The 14,191-nt window shown below is 30.8% G+C and overlaps 1 protein-coding gene across 2 annotated transcripts; it reads right to left on the bottom strand.

Annotated features, from left to right (window-relative positions):
- Window positions 1–367: 367 nt before the first annotated feature.
- Window positions 368–3,488, bottom strand: LOC102614571 (probable trehalose-phosphate phosphatase J). 2 transcript variants are annotated; one of them, XM_006464154.4, is made up of 12 exons: window positions 3,228–3,488; window positions 2,803–3,122; window positions 2,576–2,716; window positions 2,395–2,466; window positions 2,192–2,284; window positions 2,040–2,096; window positions 1,848–1,949; window positions 1,673–1,750; window positions 1,460–1,529; window positions 1,113–1,183; window positions 927–1,019; window positions 368–785 (listed from the first exon to the last, which is right to left on the bottom strand). In XM_006464154.4, exons 1-12 carry the CDS (start codon window positions 3,229–3,231, stop codon window positions 714–716), a joined length of 1,173 nt encoding a protein of 390 aa, XP_006464217.1. In that variant the 5' UTR covers window positions 3,232–3,488; the 3' UTR covers window positions 368–713. The 2 variants fall into 2 exon arrangements, with proteins under 2 accessions (XP_006464217.1, XP_015388487.1); XM_015533001.3 differs by having other exon boundaries at window positions 2,803–3,488.
- Between the last annotated feature and the right edge of the window lie 10,703 nt (window positions 3,489–14,191).

The following is a 14,191-nucleotide window of genomic DNA, read 5'->3' as shown; positions in this document are numbered from 1 at the left end:
GCTAATAATAACTTAATCTGAACCACTTCAAAAAAAAAAATTGAACCGTAATATTGACCTGTTCAATGAATAAGATCTTTTGAGATGATATAATAAAAAGCTTTCAAATTTGAATTCCGCTCACATCAAGATTTATTGTACAGCACACTTGATTGACTATCATGAAGTCTTCATTGCATGGACAAGATTTATTGTGAAAATGACTCAAAATCTTCCAATTGCAGACAGCGCCCATCATCACTCATGAAAATGTTATGAATCTACATCAAAATTCGACCAAAGTTTCATCGGAAGTACAATTTCGGGTCATCAATGGCATTTAGGATATAAAAAATATTACCCATAAAATTAAAGGTGTATAACATAATAAAAGAGAAAAGTCTCTTTGCATTCTACATATATAAACTTCAGAAGGTTACAAATTATAATTATATACCCTTGTACAAACCTAGTTACAAGATGTACAAGGCATTCAAGCCAAGAAACAACAGGGGAAGGAAAGAAAAAAGAAAGAAAGAAATTACATAATCGGTGTTTGCTTGTTCCCTTTTTTTTTTTTTTTACTTTCTTTATCGTGAACAAGAAATTACATATATAGAGTTAAACTAGTAGATCAATCCCACCTTAGACATTTTCCTTCAAAATGGTTAGGGATTTATAATTTTTTTATATATTTTTTCATTAATTTTCTTCTAAAATCTGAGCTAGTTGCTTTACACCTTGGACTTTGTTGTATCAGCCGAATCTCGTTTCCAGCGAACCAGCTTTTGTAAAAAGTCCATAACCTACAAAAATGAGCAGGAAAATTATTAATGTACATATCCATGCATGCAAAAATAAACAGTATATATATATATATCAAATATATATATTTAATAGTATAAAATAATTTAAAAGTTCATGAAAATTCAAAATATAATTCTTGCCTCGTCAGGTTCCCGTAGAGAATAAGAAGCACTGGTTTTCTTTGGAAATTTAGACACAAGAATGCCGAAGCCTTGTTCTCTTTTTCTTAAAATCTAATCACAAAAAAAAAAACATAATTAGAGACTTTAATTAATCTTTAGAAAAATCTACTATTAATATATAATTTAATTTTGAGCATAGGATACCTTGAATGCATCTTCGTCTGTTGTATCATCTCCAATATAAACAGGAAAAACATTAGAACAATCGGCGAATCCTATAAAGGAGATAAAAATATAAAGGATATGTTAGATAGTTGGTTAAATAATTAAATTGAAAGAGTGATAGAATTAGAACAAAAATCCGAAAGTGGGGTGGCTTTTTTTCTTTTTCTTTTTCTTTTTTTTTTTCCTTAAACAACTTTATAGCTTTCCAAGTTTGGATTTTTATCAAAACATTCCAACAACCCAAAGCAAAGGTCCCAGAATCACTTCTTTGGGAAGTAAATTTAATTAATTTTATCGTTAAAAAGGTTATTTATATATTCACTCACCAAGACACTCTAACAAAAATTCAAGGGCCTTGCCTTTGTCCCATTCAATTTTAGGACGAATTTCCATGACCTGTGTATATCAAATAAATTAAACAGAAAGTGAGACATCTTTCTTTTATATCCACAAATTAAATTATAAAACTTAAGTATATATATTTTTTAAAAATATACAAGATACATAGTGAAAAAATAATCATACGACACGTCACACACCATTCTCCCTTGCCTCCAGTTAAGCTGTGGGTACTCATTCACAACTTCCTTAACTTTTTGGGCCAAGTCATTCCATTTCTGTTACAAAAAAAGAGTCAAAAAATTGCATATTATAATTAATACCCTATTAATCATAATAAATACAGTAGTGATAGAAAAAAAAAATTCTTTTTACCTTTTCATCCACACATCGAAAATGCACAGAGATACAGAACTTGTTGTTCTCAACTCTTGCTCCTGGAGTTGATTTTGTTTTCTCAACTAACACTTTATAAACCTGAAAAATTCAAATGAGAATTGAAATCAGAATCATAAATGATATAGAATAGTTATATATCAACTTTTCATATGAAAATTATCAAATTACCTTATCAATCAAAGGAAGAAATTCACTAGCCGGCTGGAAGTTAACAACTTTACTTTTCTGCAAAAATAAAAACGTTAGCCAACCTTAGAAACTATTCGGAAGCACGTCCGCACATTTTTAAAATACGAATTTAAGATGTATTTCAAACTTACCTGGTTGTATTTGAGACCTTTCGTTGGTCCTTTAATGTCCATGCCATGGCTGCCAGCATAGTAAAGCTCTGCTAGCTTCACAAAGTCATAAACCTAAAATGAAACAAAGCAAGTATATCTGGTTAGTTAATAAAAAGCCAAATCAAATTAAAAACCAAAAAGGAAACGAAATTGAGGAGAAAAAAATATTAATGAAAATGTACCTTGTCTCTGCATCTTCCGGTGACTATAGCAGTTGGGAAATATTTGGCAAGTTGCCTCACAGCTCTTCTCATCTGAAAAATCAAACAAAAAAAAAGAAAAAAAAATCAGTAAACAAAAGTTGAAACAAAGAAGAAGAGAAAAAAAAAATAACGAACTAGTTAATTATTTTAATTCACCAACCTTTCCGGACATGAAAGCTCGATCTGGGTTCTCAACTATAGGCGAAAGAGTGCCATCATAATCCAAGAACATAACGATTTGCTTCCCTTTCGACGCCTCTGTTATTTCATGAAACATATCCAGAGCTGACGGATGACGTATCTGTTCATTTCATCAAACACCAAATCCATCATCATCAACATCAAAGGTTACAGTAGCTTTATTGGTATAAAATCTGAGAGACTTACAATCCAAGCACGTTTCTCTTCGAGAAGAGAAGGAGTGATGGATTTCATGTGAGTTGGGGATGAAGCCCTGATTGATTCAACCCAACAGTTATTAGGTCTAGCTCCGGCGGCAGCATTGGTTTCAAGATTTTGCAACATTAATTTTTTCTTATTAGTGTATCCACCGCAGGGCACCACTGGTGGCCTCTTCTGTTGTGATGCTATGGAGTAAATTGATGGGTTCGGTAAGCCTTCTGTACTTAGTGTCAGGTTGAATGCGTCAACAATCAACACATTTTGGTTCCCCATGTTTTCTCTCTCAGCTTCAATATTGAAACTCACTATAGAAGAAGAAGTGAAAAAGCAGCTTTTTAGTTTACCAGAAGTTGATAAAAAGTGCTTTTTTCGAATGAACCCCGATTGTGAAATCCGAAAATGAAACTTACCCATTTGAGGAATTAATGGAATGGAAGTTACTCGAGTGATAATAGCTTTAAGGATCTAATCTTCAAGAAGCTGAAACAGAGTATATATTGCTCTGTTTTTCTTTCTTTTTGAAAAAAAAATAGAAAAGAAAAAAGTGCTTAAGAAGAAGAAGCAGCTGAAAACTGAAGAGTAGTAAAACAAACAGGGCACACAAAGAGTGAAAAGAGAGAGAGAGAGAGAGAGAGAGCAGGAGTGATTTTGGTTGTGTGTGTGAGGGAGATTACTGAGCCCGAATGGTCGATTTATAGTCGAGACCCGGCCACAAACGGACGAGAAGAAATTAACTTAGCCCCACTTTCAAAGCCTCTTGGGGGTTGTGGGACCCACAGAGGCGGGGGCCCAGAATCGTATCCCCACTAACTAAACAGCGAAGATCCCCAAGTTAGGGCCACGTGGCTGTCCGTGACGGCGGTGGCATGGCGTTGTCCGTTAACTTGGCCGTCTTTGCAGCAGCGGCAGCGCCACCTTATTATCATTATTAACAGTATGAAACATTTTGCAAATTTGCAATTTGCAAAATCCCAATAGGTGCCCCTATTGGAACAGTGTTGACCACGTGGCCGACAATCTTTGGCTGAGTCATCTAACATGGGCTTCCGCCACGTGTACTTTTTCGGATTGTCACACGCTTGTACTACTATTATATATGATCCAATAATCCGTACCCATTGATTTGTTGGAGCTGTTTTTTACCGTAATTGGATCTCAATCCCACTTCTTAATCAACGTTTAGAGCTTTCAAATGTTTCCTTAATAAGCTGAAGCGGGCAGCGGCCACTTGAAATATTAAGGGCTAAAACGCCGCCCCTTGTAATTTGGCTTAAAACCATTTACTTTCAAGCTTTTTCGCTACCCACCCTCTTTTTTTTTGCCCTTATTATATACAAAACCAGCTGCTTAATTAAATTTTGATGTGTTCCATTTGCACATTGATTAGTAAACTTTAGTTTGTGACTACCAACGTTAATGCCTATAAGTTGGAACATGGGGGTCACGTACACCCACCTGTACTAGCTTTGATTATATTACCTTCAACCAAGGGCGAAGGACAAAATATTTCATTTGAATTATCGTTTGATAAATGTGAATATCTTTATCAACACGCCATCAATTCAATAATTCCATGCTGGTATTTTACTGTTATAAACAATCCACTAGGATTCCAAGTAGAATTTACATATATATTCGAAATTCCAACACTTCAGCTAGAATTTGAACTCTTAAAATTGTATAGAATTATATCATATGGACATTTAAATCTATTTCATTTATCTATGTAAGATTCAAGACTAATTACTACCTATTCTTCGCAAATCGTAATGGGATACCGAAAAAAAAATGGTAATACTTTTACCACACAAGCTTTATATGTAGCCACTAGTTAAGTTGATTAATTATGAGCTATAAATTTTTTTTATTGAAATATTTTTTAAATGCAATTGATATATTTGGGATTTTTTTTTAAAATTAGGGTAAATTTCATTTATTTCTCAAAACGTTTGAGAATTCAATAATTTTAACACTTTAGTAACATAAGGTAGGATGACGGATAAAGTATAAATCAATTTTTTAAATCATATCTCTCTTAATATTTCAAATCATATAATTAGCTGAAGATTATTTGAAAACTACTCGATTAAGTCTTGAGGGCCACCCTCTTTAATAACACTTAAATCAACTTGTACCTCTATTTGTGATCATTCATTGAGTTAATTGGCCAAACAAGACCTGTTTGGAGCATTTTTAGATTCCAAAGCATTTGTTTAAAGTTAATTTATTTACTTAAACAAAATTTTCCTGAACAAAAAATAACTATTAAAAGCATTGGTAATCATAAATTTATATCCGAAAATAAGACACTGCATTAAGAACTTTTATACTTAATTAAATGGTGTTTGTTTATTCAACGGCAATTTTAAAACCTCTAATTGTTCCCTTTGAACCAAGCAACAATCAATTTTTTTTTCTCTTTCTCTTTGTCAATTTTATCTTCTTTTTCTATGTAGCCATTATCCAACTACTTCATGTGGCCAAAATCTTTGATCCATTAGTCTTTTTAGAAAACAAACAAAACTGAACAACTGTAACAGTAACACATCAACAAATAGAGATCAAATAACTTCACCACGTGTCGCCGAACCCAGTAATTTCCTTCACATGGAAGTATCCCCTCACGAGTTTGCAGCTGCCACCTGGCCTTGTACCTAGGGTTTTGGTGCTGTTGTCCTATAATTTCAAGATAAATCTAATATTTGCCTCAAAGGAAAAGGATAATATGAGTAGGGCCAGCGTATATGTGAGTAGATGATCCAGTGGGCGTGTACAAGTGAAAAAGACGGTATTATGTATATACTCTAACTAGACAATCCCCTTACTTTGTCCTACATATTTCATTGTAAGTTTTAAGTTTCTCATTGGCGATTCCGAACACAAATAATACTACCCCGAACGAGCTATTTCCATTATACGGAGGAGAAAAGAAAGTTAAAGAAAATCCAGATGGTATTTGTTGATGCGCAATCAAAATTGAAAAAGCAAGTACAGCGAGACTCGAGAAATTTTTATTATTGATGGGGATAAAAGAGAAAGGACAAATCGCCTTTTACTTCTCATGCTCATGGGTTGGCTTCTCTGTATCTGGCCATCAAACTGGCTAAAAGAGAACGCCAATTGTATTTTTTTTTTTAAAAAAAAAGTTTTTCTCTCACTTTTCAAATTTCCATTTTCTTGCTTGTGAGTTGTGATAGAGAATCAATAGCTTTTGGGTCCTTGCTCTCTGTTGCTCCCACAATGCTAATTTAACGATGTGTTTCTAAAATGTGAGTATGTGACCAGTAATTATTGTTGCTTCTTACTAGTAAATGTCATCTTGTCCCTTATATCTCATTTATTATTAAATTCTAAAATTTATGATTAACGCACTCACAAGTTCATGCTAAGCAATAATTTTGTATGTAAGTATTAGAGATTCTCATATATATATATATATATAGACATCTATATATAATGTAAAGGAAAACAAACAAGACTCTTAAGAAAACAAATAAATGCATGCAAGACATCCATTATAACAGATATGTCTATATATATATATATATGATTCGTTATGTCACAACGCCCGAATAGGTTCCTCTTTTATCAGCATATAATTGGTACTTAAATTAGCATTTTTTTTCTTTTTTCGACCCACATATCTTTTTTATAATGTGATCCTAATTATATATTATTATTTCGTGCAAACAACAAACAATAGATCATAATTAATTAAACCGATGAAACCAGCAAATAAGCAAATTGCTTGCATGACAAGAATGTGAATGAGATTCTTCGAATAAAAAGAGAGTGAATAGTTGACTTAAAAGTCTTTCGAACATGACCATATAATATGGAGTTTTGAATCTCATGTTCTCTGTGAAAATTATGTGCTTCAACCAAGAAAGTAAAGAGATTCTGCTGTTATATGGTGGTCACGTTCAGAATTGTTCACATGCAAACTGATGTGTTTATTTATTTATTATTATTCTACGATTGGTGGGTATCCTGTTTTTTCCTTTTAATTTTTTAATTAATTTTCTTATTTTGCTTACATTACATTGTTCAATGTTCAGAGGAGAATTCGGATCTTTCGGTTTATATTTTACTTGTCAAAACAAGAACCTGGGTGCAGGTGCTCGGAAACTACTGGCTTTCAAGCCTGCATATTTTTAAAATCAAACTAATATTTATTTTAATTAAAAAAAAGAAATTGAAGAAAAAGTGGTCTTAAAAGTATAAAGAAACTCTTTAATAATCTAAAAGTGATCCCGTGTTCTTCGCCTAAATCTTCGCTTTTAAGCTTACTTTATTATTGTTAATCACTTGTTAATTACTCTCTTAGTTTCTAGATTTTGGCTCTCTCGATCGTCCTTTTAATTCCAACACAAGTTACCATTCCACTGTACTAGAATCATATATTCCACTACTTATTGCTTTTTTCAGGGTTAGGTTTTATTACTATCTATGCAAAATTTAATACAGGAATCACTGAATAATCAATAATAAAACCACTTCCTTCTCACATGTGGTTCAAATTCTCTTATGTGCTATGTAAATATTGATTTTCTTTCAAATATTTAATTAAATAAAGATCCAATTCAAAAAACTAATTTAGAACACTTATATATATTTTTTATTGTAAATATCAATATATTATAATGTGATTAATAAAAGGTGACAATACCTTATAGCAAGCAAAGTTGTGATCAAGTCTCAATGTCGCATTTTTTAAATTATGTTAATCCGTATTATTAAAGAACTCTGTCTAATATTCCTATAAAATAATGCTAAGCAATTAGTAAGGGAAAAATAGATAAAGATATTTTTTAAGTATGAGAAGTATACATTACCATATTATATTCAAAGTTCTACTGTTGTATAGAGTATCGCCAAATAATACAGAAGCTTAATTTAATTAGTGTAGTGTGAACTGGGCATTTATTAACGAAATTGATGTTGACAATGAACCACATAAATTGATTTATAAGTAGTGTGTATATATATATATGTGCAAATGGAATCATATATTAATTTATTAGCATGCATTGGAAATAAGTACATAAATCAACTGATCAGCTGACCAAACAAACTCTTTATGTCTTGTTGATATCGTGTCACATGCATGTGCTTAAGCAAATAATTAAACCCATGTTTATTAATTATTCCTTAGATTGTATTTTTAATTTTAACATTAATTAACTACCAAAACAAAGTGTTTGCCGTCTACCCAACAAGAAAAATCCACGAACACAAGTCTCACGTTGCTGTGTGGAAAGCCCGACACCACACGTGTGATCAAACTTAAGGCATCTCTCTTTCTCAACTTTTGCATATTACATAAGCCACCGTGATTACTACACGTGGCAGAAAGTTTTTTATTCCGATGGTCGGCGGATTCGGAGGAATAAAACACACAAAGTGCGTTGTAACGACGATTGGTGCTTAATTTTCAACATTAATTTTTGTGTGTGTATGCGTGTTTATTCAGAAACTACTATTTCATTTTCAGAGTGTTTTTTCGAGGTGACGAATTTTATTTGGTGGGTTTTAATGAAAGGTGGAAAGAAAATTGTCCGATGAAGCAATGTTTGGGGGCACATGGCTTGTAATTAGGAGCATCTATGATGTGTCAATTTATCAAATTCTAATTATACTAGACATGTAATGCGGCTCTCTTTCTTTAAAGTTTGTGACAAAGTTGATTCAATGTTCTTGTTTTTGAAATTGATCGATTCATTGTAATTGCAATGTACCAGCTAGGTTCGGGTTCATTCAAATTAACAAGGTCAAAATTGATCTTTTAAAATGGTACGGGCATCTTCAGATTCAATCTTACTCTCATATCACACCTAAAAATTTGGGTGAGGCTTTGTTTGTATTTGAAAAATAAAAAGAAATAAAAATTAGAGTTTCAAATTTGATTATAATGTGCCTAGGAACTATTAAATAATTAGATGGTAAACTACTAGGTGAGAATAAGTTGAACCTTTCAATGTTGATGTCTTTCTAAATATTTATAATCAGCAGATTAAATTTTGTATACAATAAAATATTAGATTGCACCATTACAAAGTTGATCCATGGATTTCATAGTTTTTTTTTTTTGCCCTTAAATATCAGTATATTTAATTTATAAATAATATTAAAAAATTATAATGTGCTCAAATGTTTAATGTAAATTAAATATGTAGGTTGTTCCACCATCACATTTTATAGCATCACAAAATTGTGAAACCAAAGTTTAGTCTTAGTGGTAAAAAAGGCCTTCCTAAGACTTAGGTTTTGAGTTTGAGTTTCAATGAATTCATGAGTTAATAATGAAAAAAAAGAATATCAACATAAAATTGTCCGTGAACTTTCACATGATTTTGATTTATTTACGTTGTTTGGTAGCAGTACTTCAACTTTGTTTGTTGTTAACTAGATATAAGTAAGAATTTTGTAAAACAAAAATTTATTATATATTTATTCGCCTATATATACAATTCAATGCCACTCATTTTTTAGTGTTCGATACTTTTATTATTTATTTATTTACTTTTTGGTACAAAATAAGCTTAGTCAGTACTTTTTTTTTTGAATGAGAACTATTGCTCATGATATTTACAATCATATAAATATTGAGACTCGTTTACATCAATTCTGATATTATAGCGCTAAGATTTTTAACCCTCTCAAATATTCAAAAGATGTCAACTCCCATCCTGAGAGAAAAACTATCTTCACTCAAGCTCTGGGACTTCGAGGGAGAAAATTTAAATTAAACATTTTCAATACATCTGCGGAGGCTCGAACTACTTCCCTCACATTTGTGAGGGAGTAGCTCTAGCCACTTGGGCTAAGCCCAAGTGGTTAAGCCTAGTAAGTACTTAGGTTAAACAAAACAAGAGAAAGCACTCCTTAATCCATCAGTAAACAACTAGAATTCACTCTTATTGGAGATGGATAAAAGAGCCTAGTCAATACCTAAGTTAAACAAAACAAGAGAAGGCAGTCCCTAAACCATCATCAAACAGCCAGTAATTCACTCCTTTCTATACACATGACGCACTAAACATGCCAATCTCTATTTAGAAGAAATCAAAGAGGAAATAGCATTATGGTGAGTAACGGAAGCAGCTAGGATTTGAGTAATCCCAGGTTATCAACCTCAACATGAATGAGGTGGATGCCGTGATCTCAAGGCATTTGTAAACCTTTGTAAAGACCCCACAACTCAGCTTCCATGATGGAACAGCTTCCTTAGTTCATGTTAAAGCTACAGCCCCATTCCCCACAATAATTCGTCGCCAAGCCGCTCGCACTAACCAAGTCCGATCTCTTAAAAGCCTCTTCGGTATTTAGTTCGATTACGATACTTTTAAAATATCTTATTTCGCAACTTAGATACTGTCAAATAATCAGAAAATCAATAAAATTTATTGTTTAATAGCACTGAGACAGTAAAACATAGTGCCAATGAGCCACCGCAGAGACAGTGCAATTCCAAATTCATATCTGGGAAATAGCTATAATTACTCTCTCTTAATTTCTTTCTTTTTCAGACGAAACGAAGTTATAATAAAGTGGAAAACGAAAGAGAAAATAGTCCAAGATAATATAATTATGAGTCAATAAGAAGAAGCTTGATGGTTAATTTTCAATACAAATAGCCGAATTGATATTGATTAGACATTGGAGTCCAAGAAGTTCATAGTCCAAGTATAACTGGCCCCCACTAAGCCCCTTGCGCGTGCGCCTAACCAACTTTTTGGGTGCGACTCTATTTGCCACGTGTATTGTCCCACTCCTTTGGCAGCTACTGCCTACTACTTGCACCAGCTTTTCATTTCATCTTTCAATTTTCTTGTCCTGCTTGCCATAGTCATGCCAAATAAATTGTGAGCACCATATAAATCAAGAAAGAGTGTCATGTGATTTAGCAAAGTTATTTTTAAGATTAGAATAAAGAGCAATAAATCTTACGATGTTATATGTTATTATAATCATAAATTTTTCATTATTTTTACATGCTAGCTTGTTCATTAATTTCTAAGATGAATGACACAAACTTGGAGAAGTATAACTAATATGAAAAATTGTGAGTACAGTATAGCATACGTTCGTTTGGCCTCTTAACATACGAATCTAATGAAACCAGGTGATTTTTTTCTTAAAATCAATTGGACAAATTAAGTAAGAATGTGCATGTTTCAACATGACATATTTACTTTGATACCATACAAACGAATTACACGATTCAAAATCTCCAAGAAGACGGCCTGATTAATTTATCTATTCTCGTAAAAATAAGATCATAAAAGAACCATTTCCCTTGACACCAACCAATCTTGAAAGAGAAATCTTTTTTAGTTTGTGTTCACGAATGGAGATGGATTGAGCTTGAGACACAATAGTCTTGTAATGTTTAAATTTGTTTAAAATAATTAGCCAATATTAGTATTAATATTAAATGAAGTCATACAAAACCCTTCACTACGGACAAAAGTTGTGTTGAATTAATGATAACATTGTACAATCATAAGGCATTAGTTTTGGTTGCTTGCCAGCCAATTGCCAGAGAGAAAAAATATCGCGAGGTGGGGGAAAGAGCATGCCTATTTGATTGGTTTATTGATGGGACCTTTGATTGTGATTATGAATTATGATGATGGGGATTGGGGAGGGCCTATTTACATTTACATTTATCCTTTGTCATCTCCACAATTATTAAAACTTCCGATTCATAAAAAACAAACGCCTGAATTTATTTATCATCACCTGCAACTGGTTTGTGTGTAGGGGAAACAAATTTCAGTACTTTTCTGACCCAATTACCCTGACCATGCTCACATTATTAACTTTCACTTGCAGCCTTTTGTCACATTGTTAAAAAATTGAATACATTCGTTGTATCTTTTTTTTTTTTTGAATTATGTTATAGGTATATTGTTATTAATATTATATCAGTATTTATAATCGTACTAAATAACTGGGACCACTGCCATAAATTAATTCACTGAAGCACTTGCTCAAATACTTTAAACCCTCTCTAATATTTGAGGGGTTCCTACTCCACTCATATTTCGTAAGAGAGAGACTGTCTCCACTCAATTAGTTGATAATTGAGGAAAAATTAAAATTAACCTCCATAATACTCTTATGGAAGCTCGAACCCTTGCACTCAACATTGTAAGTATAAGATTTCTCCCATTGGACCAAAGGCCCATTGGTGAATATATTCGTTGTATTATGTTGTAGGACTAGAACAATAATGTGGTGGTGAGTGATTTGATTTCCATCAGTGGCACCAGAGTGCGTTTACTTTATGAGAATAGAAATCGGGTGGATTATAAATGGACTGAGAATGAGAATTGACTAGAATGAAAAAAAAGAATAGGAATGAGATTTCAATGTTTACTTGACAAAAATAAATGGGAATAAAAATGTGCTGGAATGCCATTGATGATTTGATGTATTTACTTGACAAAATAAATGAGAATGAGGAATAAGAATGAGAATGAGAATCAATTTACCAAAATACTCATAATATTAATAATTAATAAAAATAATTAATTTATCATTATTAACAATATTATCATTATTGTTATTGTTATTATTAATTATTGTAAATATTTTTTTATTAATATTATCATTATTAACATTATTATTATTATTAACTTTATTATTTTAGTTACTATTAATTATTGTTATTATTATTTTCATTAATATTATCATTATTAACATTTATTATTATTATTTTAATTAATATCATTTTTATAATAATATTTATACATGTATCTAGATAATGAAAATTACATTATTATTATTATTATTATTAAATTTTATTAACTTTATTACTTTAGTTATTAGTAATTATTGTTATTATTATTTTTATTAATAATAATAATAATAATAACAACAACAACAATAATGATAATATTGTTAATAATGATAAATTAATTATTTTTATTAATGATTATTTTTATCATTATTTTTATTGTTAATAATGATAATATTAATAAAAATAATAATACAAATAATTAATAATAACTAAAATAATAAAATTAATATTATTATTAATTTAATAATGATAAATTAATTTTATGATTATTATTAATGACATTTAAAATAATAAAATTAATTGTGATTTGAATAAGGGTAATTTGGAAAATATGAAAAAAGTAGAGGGATACAAAAATAAACATATATTTCATTCTCATTCCCTCATTTTCATTCTCAACCCCTCCATGGAAATGAGATTCTCATTCTTTATTCCCAAATTGTGTGAGACCCACACATTTTATTCTCATTACCAAATTACATTTTGTCAAGTAAACATGAGTTTCATTCTCATTCATTCATTCACATTTCCTATTCCATGAAGTAAACACACCATAAGTGAAGAACTTTATTTTCAGTTGATATACTTTATAATACTCACATAAATTTTTTGGGTTAGCTAGATCTACTACCGTTTAGTACTAATGCACAGTTGAATGTTGCTAAATTTAAATTTTGTAACATATGGATATCGGTATTGAAAAAAAAACTCATTATATATATATAATTTAAGATTGACAAATTCCTTATGTCTTTTAGAAATGAAAAATTATATAAGTATCACTACTCTTGCTAATGCCACATTATAAAATTTATATCACATATATATGAGTGTGTGTAATCATTTTCAGGTGCGGACACTTTTTTTTTTAATGCGGACACGTTGTTAAGTTGTATGATTTAATAAAGTTAATTTTCAATACATTATAAAACTATGTAGTTTAAAAGTATTAAAAACTCATTTTATTAAATCGCAGGACTTACCAGCGTGACCCTATAAAAAAAATGAGGATGTCCTTACTAAAAAAAAACTATATATTGTGTGATATGTGAAAAATATAATGATATGATAATTTGATTTTGAGAAAGTTATAAACAATTCATTTGACTTTAACTTAAAAATAACTAAGTTGACGTATCATTATACCATTCTAAGATCAAATATAAGATAACTCGTCAAACTTAAATATTGACTAGAGAAAGTATCAGTGAACTTAAATTTTCTTATCGAGACTATATCTCAATTTTTCTTTTGTTTTGGTCGAATCTCAAATTTTTACCATATTTTAAATAATTGCTTACTATTGATGATAAGTAGAGCTAAAGTTTTGTATATAGCTTACACGTCAAAATGCGAATTAGAGTAATGTACTAGTATCTTGCAGCAATCTTTCACTGTTTCACTTCAGTATATTACATTTGATCTTGATTTTTAACAAAATAATTTTGTGTAGCTTAAAATCGTCTTTCGTTATCTAAATATGTGACTTGCAGTAGTTACATATATCAAAATTTTCAGTGAAAAATATCTAGCTGCTATACAAAATTATTTTAAAACTAATACGTT

This window comes from Citrus sinensis, chromosome 7, assembly GCF_022201045.2.
Source record: "Citrus sinensis cultivar Valencia sweet orange chromosome 7, DVS_A1.0, whole genome shotgun sequence".
Taxonomy (NCBI): Eukaryota; Viridiplantae; Streptophyta; class Magnoliopsida; order Sapindales; family Rutaceae; genus Citrus; species Citrus sinensis.
Note: the sequence above shows the minus strand (reverse complement) of the source record. Positions and strands in the feature narration are given on the sequence as shown.